Genomic DNA, 19866 nt, shown 5'->3' with positions numbered 1-19866 from the left:
CCAAGCTGCAAGTTCCAGGGATTCAGCCTGGGAGCTCCGGGCAGGTTTCACCAGCAGCTGCTCTGGCAGGAGCTCATCCTGATCTCCCCATCCCTGGAGCTGATCCCACTGGGAGGGAACGAGGGAGCCCTTGAAAAGGCCTGTTTCCATGTTCTTCTGGCGTGAAACAAAGGACATTGAGTTCTGCTGTAAAAGAGCGTGGATTTCACGTTGGCCTCAGTGGGTGACAACAGCTCAGCAGGGCCTGGGGTGGGAGGGAGCCCATCCTGCCATGGCCACGCACCCCGGCGTTACCCCCCAGGCTGGGTCTGGTGGATGATCCTGTGCTGAGGGCTCAGTGCTCCGAGGGGAGGCTGCAGCAGATCAGCTGCCCTGGTCCCCACTGCCCCAAACAAGCAGAAACCCCCCTAAAAGATGCTCTTGGATGAAAACGAGCTTCCCAGGTCCCTGCACAGCCCCTGCTGGTCATGGAGGTGGGAAACCATTTGGAAATATGTATCCCTTGGCACAAACCTCTAATCCCGATTTTCACTGTAAGCTACTTACTGTCATCTGGGGATCTGTCTGAAAGCCTCTGATTTTCCTGCTTCCCTGCTGCTGGCAACAGCCGCCACCAGGGCACGAGGATCCACTTTAATTAATGGTAATATTTCATGTTAATCCCTGAACAATCAAGGGATAAAATCGGGTCTAAGCCATTGGACAGGCCCCGGTGTGCTCCAACCAGGCTGCTCCAAGCCCCTGTGTCCAACCTGGCCTTGAACACTGCCAGGGATGGGGCAGCCACAGCTCCTCTGGGCACCCTGTGCCAGCGCCTCAGCACCCTCACAGGGCACCAGCCCTGGGGGACCACACGTTCACCACACAGTAGCAATCCCATTCCTCTCGTTGGCAGCATTTGGCTCCAGACATTCCCTGTGGCTCCAGGGAAAATCTATCACTCTAGAAAAGACAATATAGACCAGGTTGTGTTTTACCCCCCAGCGAAGTGCTGTAAATGGCTGATGGCCAAGATCACCCAGCTGGGAAGCACCGCTTCATGCTTGCCCTGCTGCATGTCATAGGCCAGGTTGGGCAGATGACATGGATGAGGTTGAAGCGTCCGTGCCCATGGCAGGGGTTGGAACTGGATGATCTGAAGGTCCTTTCCAACCCAAACCGTCCTATGACTGTAGGTATCTGCTGGGCATGAGCTGCAGCAACGGGATAGGTGGATCTTGCCGTTGTCGCCTCTGCTTTTATCCAACTTAGAGATAAGCAGAACAGCAGCAGAATGTCAGAGCAGGGGCAGAGGGAGGCGTGAACCGTGCCTGCTGCGCCTGCAACCAGGAACCTGCCTCGGTCCAAAGTAACAGCCCATCCATGGCTGAGCCCATGTTCTCTCAGGAGCAGCTTGAGCCCTGCCCGTGTGACAGTGACCGAAACCCAGCCCCGCGCAGGACCTCACCAGCTCCGCACCTCCAGGACCCGGCTCCCGGCATCACCCTGTGCCAGGATGGATGCGCACCGAGAGCTCCCGGGCAAACAGCAGTGAGGAAGGAGGGAAACACCCAGAACCGGGAGTGAAAAACCTTCCTTAAAATCCTGATGTTGGAATTTCCACGTGTGGCTCTTGGTGTGTCTCCCACAGCAGCGACAGCAGCGCTCCTGCCCCGCACCGTGGCCAGAGCTCTTGCTCTGTCTGGTGACAGGAGCTCTGGTATTCTCTGGAGTTCCAGGGTCAGCTCCAGGGGAGCTCAGGGCACACATTCCTCAGCACGGATCCCCTGGGATGCGCCATCAGCCACCCTGGCCCTCCGCAATGCATGAATTCCACGGGACTGCCAAAGCAGAAGCATTTCCCTTTGTGCCAGGAGCTCTGAGGTTCTCCCTGGGCAGAACGTTCCCACCTTAAGGAAATGGCGCAAAAAGCAGCCCAAAAGGACAGATCCCAACCTCTGCAGGTGTTTCCTAAAGCAGAGCTATGACGAGGCCACACAGGAGATGGTTTAAGTCACTTTTATCAGGGTCAGACATTCAAACAGCATTTGACACAGAAGCTTTCTTACATACAGGTCATGCTCATTGTAAGGCACAAAACTGGATGTACAGAGAACGTGGGGGAACAACCCCCCACCCACCACCAGCTACAAACCCCAGCCGAGAGCAGGCGATGGCAGCACAAACCCCACATCACCCCAACAGCATCTGCCTGAGGCAGCCCCTGGCCCGCACACACGGGGCACAGGGCTCCTCACACACTGCCCGGGCTCCACACACAGGGTTCACACACGTGTAACACGAGGGGTATGTCACACAAGGACAGGCTGAAGTAGGAAGAGAAAGGAGAATGAGGGAAAAGCCATGGAGGCTGCAGAGTTCCACAGCAGGTAACTGCTGCCCTGCAGCTCCCCGGTGAGTGTGTGCTGTTCTACCCACCCCTGCTCTCGCTGTGCAGGAGCTCGTGTGTCTGTGCCACGTGCACAAGGACGGACTGAAACACCAAGTGCTCTTGGGACTGAAATTGAGCTGATATTTTTGCTTTGACAACAGTCCATTTGGCACTGCCCTGAGGAGAAGTGCTGAACAGGCCCAGAAATAAAATCAGCTTTGATGCTGAACAAAGGAAAGAGCCAAGGGGTGGGAAGGGAGAGAGGGATTCAGGTTAAACTCATCTCTTCCACCCAACCCAGGGCACAGACACGGGGTTTCAATCAGAGGAACAATATTCTGTCAGAACCTTTGTACAGTTTCTCCTAACGGAGCCAAGGCTGGTGCTGGACCCTGGGCACCGCGGTGACATGAGCACACCGGGGTCATGCCTGGCTCCAGCAGCTGAAGAAGGGTCAATACAACCCTCAGCACCACCAGCACCAACGCAGCTCATGCACATGGTGGCTCTTGGGGCTGGTGTGAAGTGCTCTGCTGGGAGATGAAACCACACCACAGCTTTGCAACTTGCAGGGCTGATGGAGGCCACTGCTGGTGGTATCCTCTGGAGATACTGATACCCAATATCTCCTGGAGAACACCAGCAGTGCCCTGACTTCACCCGAGACGTGTGCAGTGGCTCTGAGCTGCACAAGAACTCTGGCTTCAGCCACAGGACAGACACCTCTGTCTGCCGCTGGCAGCTCCTACCAGGCCTGCTTGGCTGAAGAGAGGAGCATCACACACAGCTTTCAGTGATGCACTCCTGACCTAAAGGTCTAAACCTTTGCCAGCTCAAAGCCAAGGGTAAGAGGAGATGCCTCTTTCCAAGGCTGCATCTCCCAAAAGCTTCCAGCTTTGCCTATCAGAGAAAATGCACGAGGCCCAGTAAGAGCTGACATTTATTCAATGCTAATACCTAAAGATTTACAGACTGAACAGGAACTCTGTGCTCCCCTCCGAGCCGGCAGCACGTACCCGGCTCCTTCAGTACTTCTTGATGCTGTAGGGCAGCCCCAGCGCCGGCTTGGCCCGCGGGAAGGGGGGGGAGTTCCACACGGCGGAGCTCGTGCGCCGCAGGTACCGCGGTTTGCTCTTGTAGAAGATGTCCTGGAGCTGCAGGTTGGGCATGGTCCCGAACACCGCGTCCACGCTGGGCGGGTTGTAGTACAGCCGCAGCACGGCCTGGTTCAGCTGGCTCCCTGCAACGGGGGACACGGGGAGCTGAAGGTGCCGGACGGGCTCTTGTGTCCCTGCTCACCCACCTCCCACCGCACCCAGAGCGCAAACAGGAGCAATCATAGAATCCCAGAGCTGTTTGGGTTGGAAAGGACCTCAAAATCATCCAGTTCCCACCCGCTGCCACGGGCAGGGACACCTCACACTAGACCGTGTTGCCCAAGCCCCGTCCAGCCTGGCCTTGAACACTGCCAGGGATGGGGCATTTACCACTTCTTTGGGCAGCCTGTGCCAGCACCTCATCACCATCAAATCCTGGGGTATCTGCTGTTCTAAAGGCTCTGTTCAAGCCAAAAGATTCACCACAGATCACTTGGAGGATGAATATTGTGTGTACTGAATTCTGTCCTGGAACTAGAATAAGATTTCAAGAGACAAAGCTCTGCAGCCCTCCCCTCTGCACATACCAGTATTGTCCCCACAGTGGGTTCAAATGTAAACAGGGAAGATTTAAGTTAGGCCTTAGGCAGAAGCTCTTCCCTGTGAGGGTGCCGAGGCGCTGGCACAGGGTGCCCAGAGAAGCTGTGGCTGCCCCATCCCTGGCAGTGTTCAAGGCCAGGTTGGACACAGGGGCTTGGAGCAACCTGCTCTAGTGGAAGGTGTCCCTGCCCATGGCAGGGGTTGGAGCTGGAGGAGCTTTAAGCTCCCTCCAACACAAACTGTTCCTGGGTTCTTGGCTACCCTGGGGCAGGTGACATTAAATCATGGAATTGAGCATTTCAGAACCAGAACAGCAGCCAGTCTGAAACCTGGGCCATGACATCTGGCAGGACTTTGCTTTTTAAAGCCAAACCAGTGTCAAAGCAGGCTCAAGGCCAGAGCACCAGTTCATGATTATTCCTTTCACACCAGCAGCTCTCTTAAGGCAGTTTGAAACAGCATTTGCCACAAGAAGATCCCCACGTGGCCAAGGAGCCCCTGGCTCTGCACTCCAGTTACACTGCTGCAGACTGGAACATTCACCTAGCACGTGCAAGCAGGAGGAACTGGGCCAACTCTCACACCGGGTGTTACTACACGCTGGAGCAAAGCTGCAGGAGGGTTTCTGGGGGGGTCTGGGGCAGGTATCAACCTGCTAACACGTACTTGAGGCCCAGGCAGGGATGGGCTTGCGAGGCTGGCTTTCGTCATCAGTGGAGTCATCGCTGTTCACATCCATCCCATAGTTGTTTGAGGTTACCACGGCGGGCTTCGGACATCTGGGGCCCTGTGGAGTCATCTGGTAGGACGTGCAGGCGGGCGAGTTCTGCAAGACAAACGTGTTGCCCGGGTGTCAGAGGCAGCAGCACCACAACGCTCCCGGGGCTACAGACACCCCAGTGTTTCCCCTCCTGCTTTGGCCTGGAATTGCAAACCCTGGAGTCTGGCACTTCCAAAGCTCTGACCCAAGAGCTTGACCCAAGTTCTCAAGTTCTGACCCAGTGAAGATTTTGCATTGCTCCTCCTGTTTGAGCAGGTGCTTCATGTGGGACGTGACCACACCAGCTACAGATGCAGCGAATACACACAAGCTCCATTCAGTTCAAGTAAGGCTTGAATGGAGCTGTTACATCCCCAAAGCTGGAGCTGAGTCATGGGCTTTCAACGCTTTGCAACCCAGCTTCTGGGCTTGTTCAATACTATGAAACTGATTATTCCTACGTAGAGAACATGCCTGCAAAGCTGGGGACAAACTACTGTTGTTCTTATGGGAACAGCATAACCGAGGTGATGAAGGAAGACTGCAGCTTTCACCGACCATGAGACATGTCTCTGGAGCTGGAATGAGCTTTTCTAGCCCCCAGGAGGCTCCTCATGGCTTTGTGTCCATTGACATTAACTCATATTTACTGGGTTTGCATTGAAGGTTACCACACGGAGCTTCGCAAGGAGATCCAGCTGGTGGTTTCAGTGGTGAAGCCCCCACGTTCAGCCCCAGGTTTGGCTCCAGGTCCATGAGGTCCATGCGCAGGGGCCCAACCCGCCACCGTTCCGCAGCCTCTGCTGCCACCCCGTGGCTGTTTCCAGCTTTGAACCTCAGTCACAAGCCCTGTTTCAGCCTCTCGCCTTTCTGCCCGCGGGGCTCACTCAGTGTTTCAAGAGGAGCAGCTCAGGAAGGCAGCAAACTGCAACAGCCGCTGCCTTATCCCGACAGGAAAACCCCGGGAAACACTTGCTGCTGCTTCCCTTCCCTCCTTCCCCTCCCCAAAAGCCACTTAAATGCTCAAGGCCACCAGGAGTCAACCTCAGGTAACCAGGAAAGCAGTTTACAGAATCCCTTTGTCGCTGAAAGGGAACAGAAAAAGCAGAGGGTCAGACTGCCCACTGGAGCCCCGTGTCAGTGCTGGGCTCATTCTCTGCTGTCATCCCTTAAGGAATGTCGCTGGGGAGCAGCATTACCTCTTTGTTCTCCTGGTGCTGTGTTAGGGCTGCCTTGCCAGCCTGCTGCTTCTCTGCCAGCTTCTTCTGTTCTTGCTCCTGCCTCTTCATCTCTGCCAGCCTCTGCTCTTCCTGCTGGGAAGCCAACGCCACAAGTCAACCAACCAGGCAACCAAGCAACCAACCCAGCCACACTCTTAGTCCAGGGGGCCATTATTTCTGATATCTAAAAGAATATCTAAGCATCTAACTGCAAGTGTCTGTCCCTGGTGATGCTGAGGAGCACGTTGAGCACGGCGCAGACAGCGCACAAACACAACGCAACAGTTTGAGCTTCCCTCAGCAAGTGGCACAAACAGACCAACGTTCCCATCTAAGAGCATGAGCTGCCTTCCTCTGGCAGCAGCGACCTCATGCTTTGAGGAGCTTGTTACTGATTGTGTCTTCTGGATACCAGCACCAGAAACCAGCTGACATCTGCAGATGGAAACGTCTGTGCTACCAGGGAGACCTTAGAACAGTTTTCCAATACCTAAAGGAGCTCCAGGAAACCTGGAGAGGGGCTTTGGACAAGGGCCTGCAGGGACAGGACAAGGGGAATGGCTTTAACCTGCCAGAGGGGAGACTGAGATGGGATCTCAGCAGCAGTGACTGCCAAGGCACCAGCACTGCTCCCTTCAGCACCACGAGCAAAACCACCCGCACAGTTACTGTGTCTGGCCCCACCACTGCAGAAGATAAGCTGGCAGAGGCTGCAGCCTGCACTTGAGCTCTGCTGAGGGTGGCACAAATGTGAAATTGAGGTGTTGCTTCCGAAAAGTCAGGGATTTAATTATTGTTTGCTATCAAGAGAGTTACAGATACCCCCAGCACAGACAAGCAGAGAACCTCGCTTCAATTCAGTGTGTGTGTTACCTGTCCTTTCCTCCAGCAGTGCTGCCATGTGAAGAGAGCAAGCCTGCCTCCCAGGAGGGACAGAGGGGACACCTTTGGCCAGCTCAAGTTGAGGAGTGCCACAGCTCACCCAGCAGGGTTCTCAATAGCTCCACTGCTGAGCTGCTCCCAGCAGGAGCAGCTCCTGAAGTCAGATCCACGTGGCTCTACCCATCCACAACAAGGGAGCACTTACTTCTTTCTTCTCCAGCTCCTTCTGGAGTTTCAGTTTAGCAGCCAGCACCTCCTTCTTCAGGCGAGCAGCCTTCTCCTGCTCACGGAGCCTGCGGGCCAAAGCAGACATTACCCTCACAACTACACCAGGCATGCTCTCATTCCCTGCATCAACCCTTTGGTTCCTCACAGCTTTTCAGGGCACTCCCACCAGAGCTGCTACATTACTGAGCCCACAACGTCTTCTGGCAGCTCAGTACCAGGACGTTGTGCTGACAGCACAAAGTAGCTCTTCACTGCCCGAGTCTGTCTGTGTTCCTGCTGCTGTTCCCAGCACAGAACTCAGTACGTGAGTGGATGTTGTCTTACTTTTCTGCCTGGATCCTCTCCTGTTCCTTCTTCCTCTCCAGCTCTCTCTCTGCAGCCAACTGCTTCTCTCTCTCCTGTTCTGCCTGTCTCTGCTCAGCAATCTTCCTGGCACGTTCCTGCTCCTCTTCCTTCCTCTTCTGCATTAGCTCTTTGTGCCGACGTTCCTCCTCCTCCTGGTAAGCCCAACAAGGCAGTTACTCACATTGTACAGGAGCAGGCTCCAGCACAAAGCAGCAGGAACACCTTATTCAACCCAATCCTGCAGCACCTATCACTGCACAGCAGGGAAACAACTTGGGGCTGGAGCCCCGAGTGTTCAAGGTACGTGCTATTTCAGTGCTGGCCTCTCCCTGCCCACAATGGACCCCAAAGGGCCTGGTGGCCACCACAGCCCCATCTCTGGGAGACAGGTTTAGCACAGAGATCTTCACACTGTCAATCACAAATTAAGGCCCTCAGTGAGAACCTGTCCAGAACTGGGGAAGGAGCGTGGGTGACCACTGACAGCTCACAGCATCCTGCGGGAGAAGTGGGAAGCACAACACCATGGAGGGCTTCCAGGACAGAGACTCTGCACCTCCCTGATCTGCACTCAGTTGGCTCGTGTCAGTTCTCCTGCTTGCAGGGGCTGTGGCCATCCTAACTGCACCGGGACAAGGGGCTCAGGCACAGACCTGCTGCAGGGCTCTCTGTCTCCTGGCCTCCTCCTCGTGCCTGCGCCGGGCCTCTGCCTCCTCCATCTTCCTGGCAGCTGCCTTCTTTTTGATCTTCTCCTCTGCCAACCTTTCCTCCCGCACCTACAACACACACAGAGTCACTCACAGAGCCAGCTCTGTGCTCACCCGGCCTCGGGTGGGATCGTCCTGTGCCTGTGGAAGAGCACAGCAGGATGCAGAGCTCCCACCCCCCATGGGGCAAAAGCTTCTCCCTTTACCACCAGGAGCCAATGGGACCTGCACTTGATTTGAAATGGTCATACTTGGGGACATGATCTTTTCCATCTCCACAGGAAGAGCTGGGGTATTGCATTATACACCTAATACCACAAAAGCCATCACAATGTATTCTCAAAACCATGAATAGAAAAAGCAGATGGAGATAATTGAAGCAGACAAAGGACTGCTCCGGTTGCATGTGCAAATTGCCTCAGTCTCAGATACAAGAGAGGGTCTGGAGGAAGTGGTTTATTTTCACCTCTTCCTCTATTAGTCAGATGGGAGAGCAGCTTCAAGAAGACCAAGCCTCAGGGGCATTAGCCTGGCTCTAGGTACTGGAAGTTCTTCTCTCATCTAACAGAGCCTTAATGAAGCCCACTTAGAGAATCACAGTTCTGGAAAATCAGGGGGTTCAGCTGCCGTTTGCTGTAACCAAGAGCAAGGCAGCCACTCGGTCACCCAGCTTCTGGAATGTTCTTTATCCCACTGTTGCCCAGCTCATTCTCTGGGTTTCAAGCAGCCTCAGTTCCTCTCTTTCTGGAAGGCACACTTGTGTGGCATCACCTCACTCCGCAGAGTACCTGTGCTCCCAAATCAACTCTGCAGGTACACTGGGCCTTACCTTCTCTGTCTTCTCATCAAACAGAGCTATCTTCTGCTCAATCCGCCTTTTCCTCTCCTCCTCCATCTGCTCTGCCCGCTCCCGAGCCTGCAGCACCTTGCGCAGGCGCTCCTCCCGCTTCCTGCGGACACAGCCCAGCCTCAGCACTGCAGCGCAGTCCCCAGAGCTCCTCACGCTCACACACAAGGCCACAGGCACGGCTCTGGGGCAGCAGGGGCTCCAGGGAGCCAAGTACAGCAGCATTAAACACGAGGGGTATTTCTGAGCCCCGAGACAGAGGACCTGAGACAAGAAGCTGCAGCAGCAGCCAGGACGGTTTCACTTGTCAGTAGCACTCTCAATGGAGAAAAGAGCAAACACTCTTTGTGGAGGGAGAGCAAGGCAACAGGAATTTCTGCTGCCTGCATGGACTGTGCAGGATAGGAGACCCGGCCCTGGGGACCTGCAGGGGCAGAGAGCAGCCCGGCCAGGGCAGAAAGCAAACACTCACAGCTTGGCCTCTTCCAGTCGCCGTTTCTTTTCCTCCTCCAGTTTCTGTTTTCTCAGCTGCTCAGCTTGCTGCTTCTTCCTCAGAGTCTCCAGCTTCTGCCTCTCCTTTTCCTGAGGTGGAGTGAAATGAGATTATGCTCCCCTGACAGAGCTGCTTTCTACCTCATCTTGCTCAGGTTAAGCAAGGGCCCAGAGATAACACCAAGGAACTGCAGCCAGCACCCAGGGATGCTACCAGCAACCCCAGAACAGAGCTCAGGTAGCCAGTGATGGGATCATGGGTGCTTGGGAACAGATGCAATGGAAAACAATGCTGTGGGGTTAATCTCAGAGAAGAAGCTGGGAAGCTGAAAGAAAGCATCAGCTCCTGAAGGCCAGGCAGCTTCTGCAGGGATTGCAGGCAGCCACCACTGAGACCGGTGCTGGTAAGAACCAGGAAAGCAGTGCTGGTGCTTGGCCGTGCTGGTGCTTGGCAGTGCTGCCAACTCCCTGCAGCGTGCTGGGGCAGAGGCTGCTATAGAAAACACCTTGCTTGCCTCAACTCCGGGCTCCACTGGTGTCTCTGCTTCCCACAAAGCTTCCTCTCATGGTAAACCACCACCATTTGGAGCGCTCGCAGCTCGTTTCAAGCCCCATCCGTCAGCCAGACAAACCCAGGGCATTTCTCTCCTTTTGCTAAGCAGCCCAGCTAACTCAGCCTAAGAACGCCCTCATTAGAAGGACAAGATCCAGCCATCAGTACAGTTCAGCAAGCAGATAAACTAATTTCAAGCCAGATTTAATACTGCAGATGCCCAATTACAACAGGCCTGGTCTCAGCACAAGGCCATTGATAAGCTCGGTGAAAGATTCAAGTGATTGCCTTATGCTGGGCTCCACACTCTGAGTGATTGGTGCTATTAGTATCTGAGCTGGCTAATTTGAAACTGATGCTTGTATCTTCCTGCTCTGGTGCTATTTAGTTACATTTGGCCCCCATATGGAAAAAGTCCTGAGGGGAAGTTGCACTGGAATGACACCTGCAACAGAACATCCAGGATACATTGGCCAGAAGATTCCCTCCTGCCCCATTAGCTCTGCTGCCAGCACAGGCACTACGGTCAGGAGGAACACCATGAGGCTGAGGATGGAGTCCTGCACTGCTCCCTCTGACAGACCTCTCCTCGCTGCTGGAGCACAGCAGGACTCTCAGCATCACAACCCTGGCAGCTTTAAGCAACACAAAGAAGTTCTGGTATCAGGTTGCCAGATAAAAGCTAGATACAGGAAAATCAGTTCCTGCAGGATGCCCTCCTGTCCCTCCCCACTCTCCTGCAAGTGAAAACAAGCTCTAGAACCACCCTATGCTGCAGGCAAGCTGCTGGGTATCAGCAGCATGGTCAGCCTGTGCCCAGCATGGCCCTGGGTGCATCTGTGAAGCTACACCCTTGTACTTGTACCTTGTACACTGACTTCTCTTCCCGGTTAAAAGCAGGTCAGGAAGAGCGAGGGCTGCCCATCAGGGATGGATGCAGGCAGTATTCCTCCTGCAAGTCCAGCTCATGTAATTAAACCATCACGATTTGTGACCAAACTGTCCTGTGTAAGCAGAACACAGGGAAAACTGGCTCCCTTTGGAAATCCAGAAGTAGATTTCAGATCCCATCCACCGAAACAAGTGCTCTGTTTGGGGCACGGGGCTCCCCCTGCGGTGCTGGGAACCTCACTGTGGTGTGCACAGGCAGAGGTACCTGCTGCAAACAGCGCAGGAGTGGGTTTTCTCTGCTGGTTGCAACAGCTACACAACATTGATATTGATGCCCACTAGACTTGGACACTGGCACACTCGTCCCTCTGACCCGGCAGCCTCCCGTCCAGGAGACCTGCTTCTTCCTGCTTCAAAGCTCTGAAACACCTCCCACCATCAGCGGTTTGGATTTGAGACACATTTGCTCAGATGTCACTCACTAGAACAGTCCTAGAAAGGAGACTTTGGACGTGAGAGTTCAGTTGTAGATACACCTCCACTGCATTCAAAATCCCCTGTTTTCATTCCTGTCTGACTTGCTAATACCACAGGGGAGTGCTGCAGCAACAAAGCCCAGAGTCCAAATTAGAACCCTTTAGGAAGCTGACTAAGCACAATCTTATTTAGTTCATATAAGCGTAAACAGCAGCTTCCAGTTACTTTAAAATGGGTCAAAAAGCTTCTTTTTCCATCAACTGACACTCATCAGACCATCACATCCCAGCTTCCAAGAGCCTCACTTACCTTGGGATCGGAGCGCAGAGGGGTGTTGTGCTTGATGAAGGACTTGATCACCCCGTTCCTCCCCACAGAACACGGTGTCATGAGCAGCTGGTTCTTCTGCACAGTGTGCAGAAACGTCTTGAACGGCCGCACAACCTGTGGGAGGAATGGCAGGAAGGGCCCTCAGGAGGCTGAGGAGGAGCAGGGCCTGGTGCAGTTACAGCAGGGTTACAACGCTCTTACTTTGCTGGCTGGAAAGGTTGGGGAGGGGGTCTTCCTTCTCAGAGGAGAAAGCCCTCCCTCTTCTGCTTGCTGCTGGTCGTAGCGCTCATCCACAGCTCTTTTGTAGCTTGGCTTTCTCCTGGGAGGAAAGCACAGTGCATCATACGTGGCAAATCCTCCATTGGCTCAAAGCCAGGTGTAAAAGAGGCCATAAAACTATCCCAGCTTCTATCCCATTGGTATGCACCAGGAGGCATCCAAGAGATTTCTCAAGGGACAGAAGATACAGGTTAAATAAGATACGGATTAAATCCTCTTTTCCTGGAGGCAGAGAAAGCCTGTTGCAAGAGCTCCACAGTCACAAAACTGAAGCCATTAAACAATGTTCCAGTGTTGAACCTGCTTTGAACTGGCACGTCCCGACTGGAATGATGCAAGCATACCTGGCACTCTGGGGTGCTTGCTGGGTCTCCCCACTCTTCTTTAAGTTGCTTTCTGAAAGAAAACATAGTTACGCTGTTGGTTCCAGCAGAAACAATCCCTTCCCCACAGCTCTGAAAGCAGATGGGATTCAGCAGCTACTGAACAGCAAAACAACCTGACATGAGTCCTGCACAGCAGGAGCTTCCCTGCTTCAGCAAGCAGCACACAGCACCCTTCAAACCTAGACACACCTAGATACCTAGAGATGACTAAAGTAACCCACCGTACAGCTTGCATGACTACTGCACAGGTCATAGAATCCCAGAGTGGTTTGTGTTGGAGGGAGCTTAAAGCTCCTCCAGCTCCAACCCCCTGCCACGGGCAGGGACACCTTCCACTGGAGCAGGTTGCTCCAAGCCCCTGTGTCCAACCTGGCCTTGAACACTGCCAGGGATGGGGCAGCCACAGCTTCTCTGGGAAAAGTCTGTGCCAGCGCCTCAGCACCCTCACAGGGAAGAGCTTCTGCCTCAGAGCTCATCTCAGTCTCCCCTCTGGCAGGTTAAAGCCATTCCCCTTGGCCTGTCCCTACAGGCACTTGTCCAAAGCCCCTCTCCAGGTTTCCTGGAGCCCCTTTAGGCCCTGGAGCTGCTCTAAGGTCTCCCCTTCAGGAGCCTTCTCTTCTCCAGGCTGCCCCAGCCCAGCTCTCTCAGCCTGGCTCCAGAGCAGAGCTGCTCCAGCCCTCGCAGCAGCTCGGGGGCCTCCTCTGGCCTCGCTCCAGCAGCTCCAGATACAGACATAGAGCAACCACTTGCTTCAGAAACAGGGTTCAACCAGGCCTCCCATACCCAGCAGCACACACCCCTCCTCCCTCTCTACATCTGTCTTCACGCACTTCCCAAGGTGCAAAGTAACTCAAGCAGCACAGAACTTCCGAACTGCTCCTCTCCTGCAGCAAACCCTCCCTCATCAAAGGCTGGGTCAGGCTCTCAAGCCGGGCACCAAGTGCTCAGAGTGCCCCGGCCCCTGCCCCAGGCCCCTGCAGGTACCGTTGCAGCTCGTGCCCTCCTGCGGCTGCTCGCTCCTGCTGGCGGCCCGAGAGCGCAGCGACATCCGGGGGCTCGGGGGATCCTGCAGGAAAAGCAAAGGGGATTGAGCACAGCCAGTTTCTGCTTCAAACCCTGCTGGCATTCCGACAGGGACGCTGCCTGCAGGGGACGGAGTGCTGGCACCGGCACCCAGGGCGAAGCCCTGAGCTCCAGCTGTGGAACACCTCGGGACAGCATCTTGTTAAAGCGGATGTTGTGTCATCGCTGGGAGCACAGGCACTGACAGACCCAAGTGTCTGCAACGGGGGAAGCACCACTTGGACTGAACAAACTCACTGTCACAGACAGCAGCATTTCCAGCTGGAAATGGGGGTTTGCTGCTGGGCTCCTGGCAGGGTCACAGCGCTCATGATGAATGGAGAGACAGGAGTCAGCACAGACAAACTGTCCTGGGTTTATCTGTTTGCTGTTCACTGCTCCTGTGCTTACACGAGTGCTGCACTGATGGGTTATGTGCCTGCAGAGAGCAGGCAATGGCTTTTGCCAGCAGCACAAGCACTAATCCAGTCCCCAGTCCCACGCTGGCCAGCCTGCGGCATGGCAGGCACCAAGGAGCTGGGAAGAGAGGAAACTTCATCCTCCCCAAAGGCTTGTAGAGGGTCTTCTCCTGTGTAGGAAGCATCTCACAGCCCCACAGAAGGACAGACATCTCATTAATTCAAGATCAGGCCTAAGGAGAATCTACCTTTTAAGTAGCAGCATCTTGTCCTGTCTTTAGCTGTTCCTATGGACAGACACTGTCTGGCTGGAGAAGGCTCCAAGCCACCACATCCTCAGGCTGCCCACGGCTCCCAAAGGCAGCCTGACAGAAACCAAACCTCACCTGCTTTGCCAAGAAAACTGCTGACAGATGGGTCCCTGGGGTAAGGTAAGTGGTGACAGGGGCTGAGGCTGGGACAGGCTGCAAGGTCCCAGCAGCAGTGGTGTGGAAATAAAAGATGAGGACCAAGGACAGACTTTGATACTCCCCATGGACTAGACTGAACTGAACTTCTCAGTTCTGAGAGGACAGGAACAAAAGGTCCGAGCCCTCTATCTGCAGACCTGCAGCGCACTCGGGTTCGAGTTATGTTCTGGGTTTTTCCTTTCCTTCTCCACATTTTCACTTTAAGCTGTTCCACAGTTGGAACTCAGCAAGCCAGAGATCCAGGGATACTGGAAAACCGGGACATATTGGAACTTCTGCAGCTGCACTGACAAGCACAGCCACAAAGCGTGCTCAAGCCTGTCCCTGTTCACACAAGTGCTTAAGGCCGCAGAGCTCTGCTCCATTCATTCAGCCTCTGCTTACTGAAGATGATTTTGGACAAAACCCTGGCATGAGCCTGGGATTTCCTCCTCAGGAGAAAGAGGAGGGAAACATGGAGGGATGTTTTGACCTAAATGAGATTTACAGCTTTCTGTGGTTGCCTTAAGCCAAACTGAGAGCTGTGAATCACCTGCAGGATTGGCAAAAAGGTCAAAATCAGCTTTAAAAACACAGGAATATCAACAATGCACAACCTGCCCCTGGAAACAACTGCCTGGGCTGTGAGAAGCTTCTTTATCTGCATAGATTCAGGACGGAGGCAGCAAGAGCCGGACCGCAGGACTTGCCTCGGAACGCCAGCGATCTCGGGACTGGTTGTCAGCGCTGGTGGGCACCAACCCCACTTTGAACCCTCACGCAACATGGCAGAGGCCAAGCTGTTCTGCAGCCAGAGCTCTGAAAGCAGCGGAGCTGGGAACACCCAACTGCCAGGCCGCCGCTGCTGGCACCCGGAACGAGCCTTGGCACTCATTGTCCAGATGCCACTCCCCAGTAACAAGTGGAAGGTGTGTTCAACACATTCCATTCAGGAGCCCACCCAAACAGACACGCTTTTCTGCTCCAACCTTACCAGCTTGGAGGGGGTGCAGGGTCCAGGCGGCGGCCTAGGGGAAAACAGAAAAGGCAGCTCTATTTATCACCACCAGAGAGAGGGGAAGCCCCTTGTTGCCTGCAAGCAGCGAACGACACTGTAAAAGTGCTCCAAGGCAGGATATTAAGGATAAAGAAAGAACATAAAGTATTCTCACCCAGGTTTGAGAACTGTTTCCTCATCCTCTGGCATCTCTCCAGAGCTGGAGACTGCGGGGAAAGAAAACAAAGAGTGGAGCTGTGACAGGCACAGGCCAAGGCTGTGCAGGAGCCCACAGGGGTGAGGGTCAGGCACACGTTGCACCCAGCAGCAAGAGAAAATGCTGCAGCGTGAATGTGAGAGAGGAGACGTTTTCAATGATAGAGGAGTTCAAAGCACTATTCAGTGCATTGAGAGGGGCTGGGCTTAGACCCAGGGGCAGTGGTTAAACCCAGTGTTATTCAGGGTGAGCACTGCTTCCTGCATGGAGCATCCACTAGCATCCAAGTGCCAGCACAGCCAGAAACTGCTCCTTCAGGTGCTTTTTATTAGATCTGCTATATTTTTATTACATTTTCTATATTTTTATTATTCTATCTATTTCATTTTATGTTATTTCTCTATTTTCCTCACTTTATGAAGATGCTGATGCAGCTTCAGCCAGCGCAGAGCCCACGAGAGCAGCTTTTGCACAGCCCTCGCGCTTCCCTTGCGCACGGGGCCGAAGGAGGCACAAACACACGTGGGGTGCACGCAGCCAGCGCCAGGCCTGCTGCAGCACACAGCACACGCACACACGCATGCACACGTGCCGCACACGCCACACGCATGACACACGCACCATATGTACATCACATGCACATGCGACGCAGGTGCACGCCGCATGCACACATGTGCATCACATGCACACGCAACGCATGTGCACCACATACATGCCACATGCACACCCCACACACGCACCCCCCGCATACACCCCCCTCCCCACATACACACACAGCACAAACCCCCCGCACACACGCTGCCATCCATCACGGTGCTCTGGGCTGTCAGGCATTAACAACCTCAACTGGAGCATCCCAGCTCCTGTCCCTGCACGAGACGTTTTGACCAGGAAGAAGAATCATGTCGAGTAGAACAGGGGGAGAAATAAACCCGTGAACATCTCCCCCCAGTAACCCAGCCCTGGACACACACCCCGGTATCCCAGATCCAGATACATAGACCCGTGTTCACACTGCACGGGTGCTTCAGCACCTCTTCCCTGAGGGAACCCTCAGCTCTGCACTGAGACACTGCAGAGCTCCAGGCTGCCCTGCTCCCAGGAACCCCCCCGGCACTGCAGGGCTCTGGCTCTGGAGGAGCACTCGCCCAGCACAGCTACACTGGTGTGCAAAGCCCTTCCCAGCAAGCCAGGGTAACCCTGCAAGGAAAGGCAGCTTTGCACAGTACAGCCCCACTCAGCTGCACCCCTGCACATCAACACCCCACACAGCACGTTTCAGCTGTGTGCTCTCCCTTCACAGCAGCTGCGCAAAAGCCCTGTCCCCCCCAACATCAAATTGGGTGAAGAGGCTCTTTTGCACCACCTGCATGTCAGGAGCCATTCACTAGGCCAACATTTACCAGCCGCTTCTTTCCCTCAGCTTGGAAAAGAAAGGAAAGCCAGAGGCTCTACCCAGCCCTTTGTTCTCCAGCACTAAACCCAACACAACATTCCAGCAGCACGGGAGAACGCTGAAATCAGTCTGTCCTCACTGACACCTCCCCTGAGGTGCCTCCACTGCACACTGTGGGTCTGGAAGACTTCTAATGAATTCACCAAGTTCAGCCTCAGAATTCCCTCCTCAAGAAGGGAAAACTCTCAAGGGTTTTCCACAGAAGCCAGGCTCTGCTTAAAGAGCAGTGAACCTGTGGCAGCTACCTCATGGCCCAGGAAACACACAGGCCCTCGAGAGAGCCCACGGCAGCCACAAAGCCCCTTCACTGGCTTCCTCCTCTGCTTTGGGAGCTGCCACCACCACGGGAACCCGGGAGGCCTTAAAGCTGCTCTCCCACATGATTTACAAGGTTGAATTGAAAGGCCACGAACCAGGAGTTATTGGGTTCCCTATTCACATTGGTCTCTTGAAGCCAGAGAACATCCATGCTTCATCCCAGGAAAATCAGCTGCACACCCAAAGCGAAGACCTAGCCCATGACATTGCTTTCCCTCAGCAGTGGAAAGCAGGAGGTCAACGAGAAGAGCAGGGAAGGTGCAAAGCAAACTCGGTGACATTCACACTCACCATCAATGGAGCTGGAGGTGACGGATGATGCCCGAGCTGCCTTCCTCTTGGCGGCCGAGCTCCTGAGCGCGCTCTCCCTCCTGCTGCCGAGGGAGTACTTCTCTGCCAGGGACGTTCTGCGGCTCAGGGAGGTTTTGCCCATGAGGCTCCTGCGCACGGAGCGACGGCTCAGCCTGGAGCCCGTCGGGGTGCCGGGGGGGTCCCTCACGTGCTGGGGGGGCACCTTGTCAGGCCCCCCCTGGGCCTCGGCAGAGTCCTCGGCCTCCTCCAGCCGGGGGTGCTCACTGGCAGCGAGCGCAGCATGGGCCACCTCGGCTGCCCCGGCCTCGGGGGCAGCCCCACTTGCTCCCACACCGTTTGCCTCGGGGGTAGAAGGGACTATCAGCTCGGCGGCTGCAGGCACGGGCGCAGGGGGGGATTTGGCTGCACTGCTTTCCTCGGGAGAGCCATCCTCTGAGCTCAGGAGGATGGGTGTGGGGAGCTGCTCTGCTGCTTTGGGAGCGCTCTCCCGGAGCGGTGTCACAGCGCTGATGGGATCGCTGGCATCAGCTTCCCCTGAGGGAGCCTTCCTGGGTGCGTGCCGGACAGGAAGGGTCTCAGGAAGGACCTCGAAGCTTTTAGCGTGTGTTGCCACCTGGGATCTTGTCACGCGTCGAGGTGGAGAGATGTCTTTGGCCTCGGCCATGACAGTTTCCAGGTTTTCTTTATTTTGGAGTCGTTGGGAACGTCGCATGGAGGATGCTAGTTTGAGACTGCTGTTCTTCCTTCTAGATAATCTAACAACAGAAACACTGTGTTAGACTGGAACTGGGTTAAGGAACAAAGCCCTTCCATGCACTGTTGGGAACATGCATAGAAACAAAGCTAAAGCATCGGGGATGAGAACCCCTAAGAGCCCAACAACACCGGAGGGACGTAGAGCTGTTGGAGTGAGTACAGAGGAGGCCCCGGAGCTGCTGCGAGGGCTGGAGCAGCTCTGCTCTGGAGCCAGGCTGAGAGAGCTGGGCTGGGGCAGCCTGGAGAAGAGAAGGCTCCTGAAGGGGAGACCTTAGAGCAGCTCCAGGGCCTAAAGGGGCTCCAGGAAACCTGGAGAGGGGCTTTGGACAAGGGCCTGTAGGGACAGGCCAAGGGGAATGGCTTTAACCTGCCAAAGGGGAGATTGAGATGAGCTCTGAGGCAGAAGTTCTTCCCTGTGAGGGTGCTGAGGCGCTGGCACAGGGTGCCCAGAGAAGCTGTGGCTGCCCCATCCCTGGCAGTGTTCAAGGCCAGGTTGGACACAGGGGCTTGGAGCAACCTGTTCTAGTGGAAGGTGTCCCTGCCCGTGGCAGGGGGTTGGAGCTGGAGGAGCTTTAAGGTCACTTCAACCCAAACCAGGCTGGGATTCTATGAGATAACGAGAGGAAGAGGAGACACAAAGAGAGAGACCGGAGCCGCTGACACCTCCCAGCGCCCTGCGGCCGCTCGGCCGGGCCTTTAACAGGCGGAGCGCTGCGGGCAGGACATCACCCTCGAGCCGCCTCCTGCGGCGGGTTTCCCACCCCCCCAGAAGCCGCGGTACCGGACCCCGCGCCCCAGCGGGGCTCTCCGGGTACCGGCCCCCCCCACCTCTTCCTGCCCGGCTCCTGGTTCTCCTGCAGGGCGGTCGGGCGCTTCCTCCGCTGCCGGTTCTTCTGCGACGGCGTCTTGGGCATCAGCTCGGGCTTGTCGCTGTAGCGGCTGCACAGGGGAGAGGAGAGGCGGGTGAGCGCGGGGGGCGCGGGGAGCGCCCGGGCCGGGCGGGGGGCGCCGGTACCTGTTGAACATCCTCTCCGCCTCCTCGCGGATCTCCGACAGCCACACCAGGTCGACGTCGTCCACCTGCCACAGGAGCTCGGCCAGCCGCTGGTTGCACATGGCGGGCAGCTGCGCCGTGCCCAGCGCCGCCGCCATCATCCGCTCGGCCGCTACCGCCATCACCGCCTCAGCCGCCGCCATCGTCCCTCAGCCGCGGCCACAACGGCCCCGCCGCCCGCCTCGAATTCAAACCGAGCGCCCGCCCTCCGCCAGCGGCGTCACGGCAGCACCAGCCTATCACCGCCGCGCCCGCCCCTCTGCCCGGCCTCCTATTGGCTACGAGGCGACACGGGCGCGCTCAAAATCAGCTCCGCTCTGCTCATCAGTCCCTGTGGCCGCGGGGCACTCAGCTTGGAAGG

General features: G+C 55.6%; 1 protein-coding gene across 1 annotated transcript; it reads right to left on the bottom strand.

Moving 5' to 3' along the window:
- Positions 1–1982: 1982 nt before the first annotated feature.
- On the bottom strand, positions 1983–19708 carry INCENP (inner centromere protein). The gene is made up of 17 exons (XM_030485053.1): positions 19467–19708; positions 19280–19390; positions 17675–18450; positions 15568–15619; positions 15390–15423; positions 13450–13531; positions 12424–12475; positions 12002–12119; positions 11780–11914; positions 9530–9639; positions 9040–9160; positions 8157–8279; positions 7483–7655; positions 7136–7223; positions 6028–6141; positions 4735–4894; positions 1983–3611 (listed from the first exon to the last, which is right to left on the bottom strand). The coding sequence occupies exons 1-17, from the start codon at positions 19646–19648 to the stop codon at positions 3397–3399; spliced, it is 2646 nt and encodes an 881-aa protein (XP_030340913.1). The 5' UTR covers positions 19649–19708; the 3' UTR covers positions 1983–3396.
- Positions 19709–19866: the final 158 nt, after the last annotated feature.

The sequence above is a fragment of the Strigops habroptila genome, chromosome 4, assembly GCF_004027225.2.
Source record: "Strigops habroptila isolate Jane chromosome 4, bStrHab1.2.pri, whole genome shotgun sequence".
NCBI lineage: Eukaryota > Metazoa > Chordata > Aves > Psittaciformes > Psittacidae > Strigops > Strigops habroptila.
Note: the sequence above shows the minus strand (reverse complement) of the source record. Positions and strands in the feature narration are given on the sequence as shown.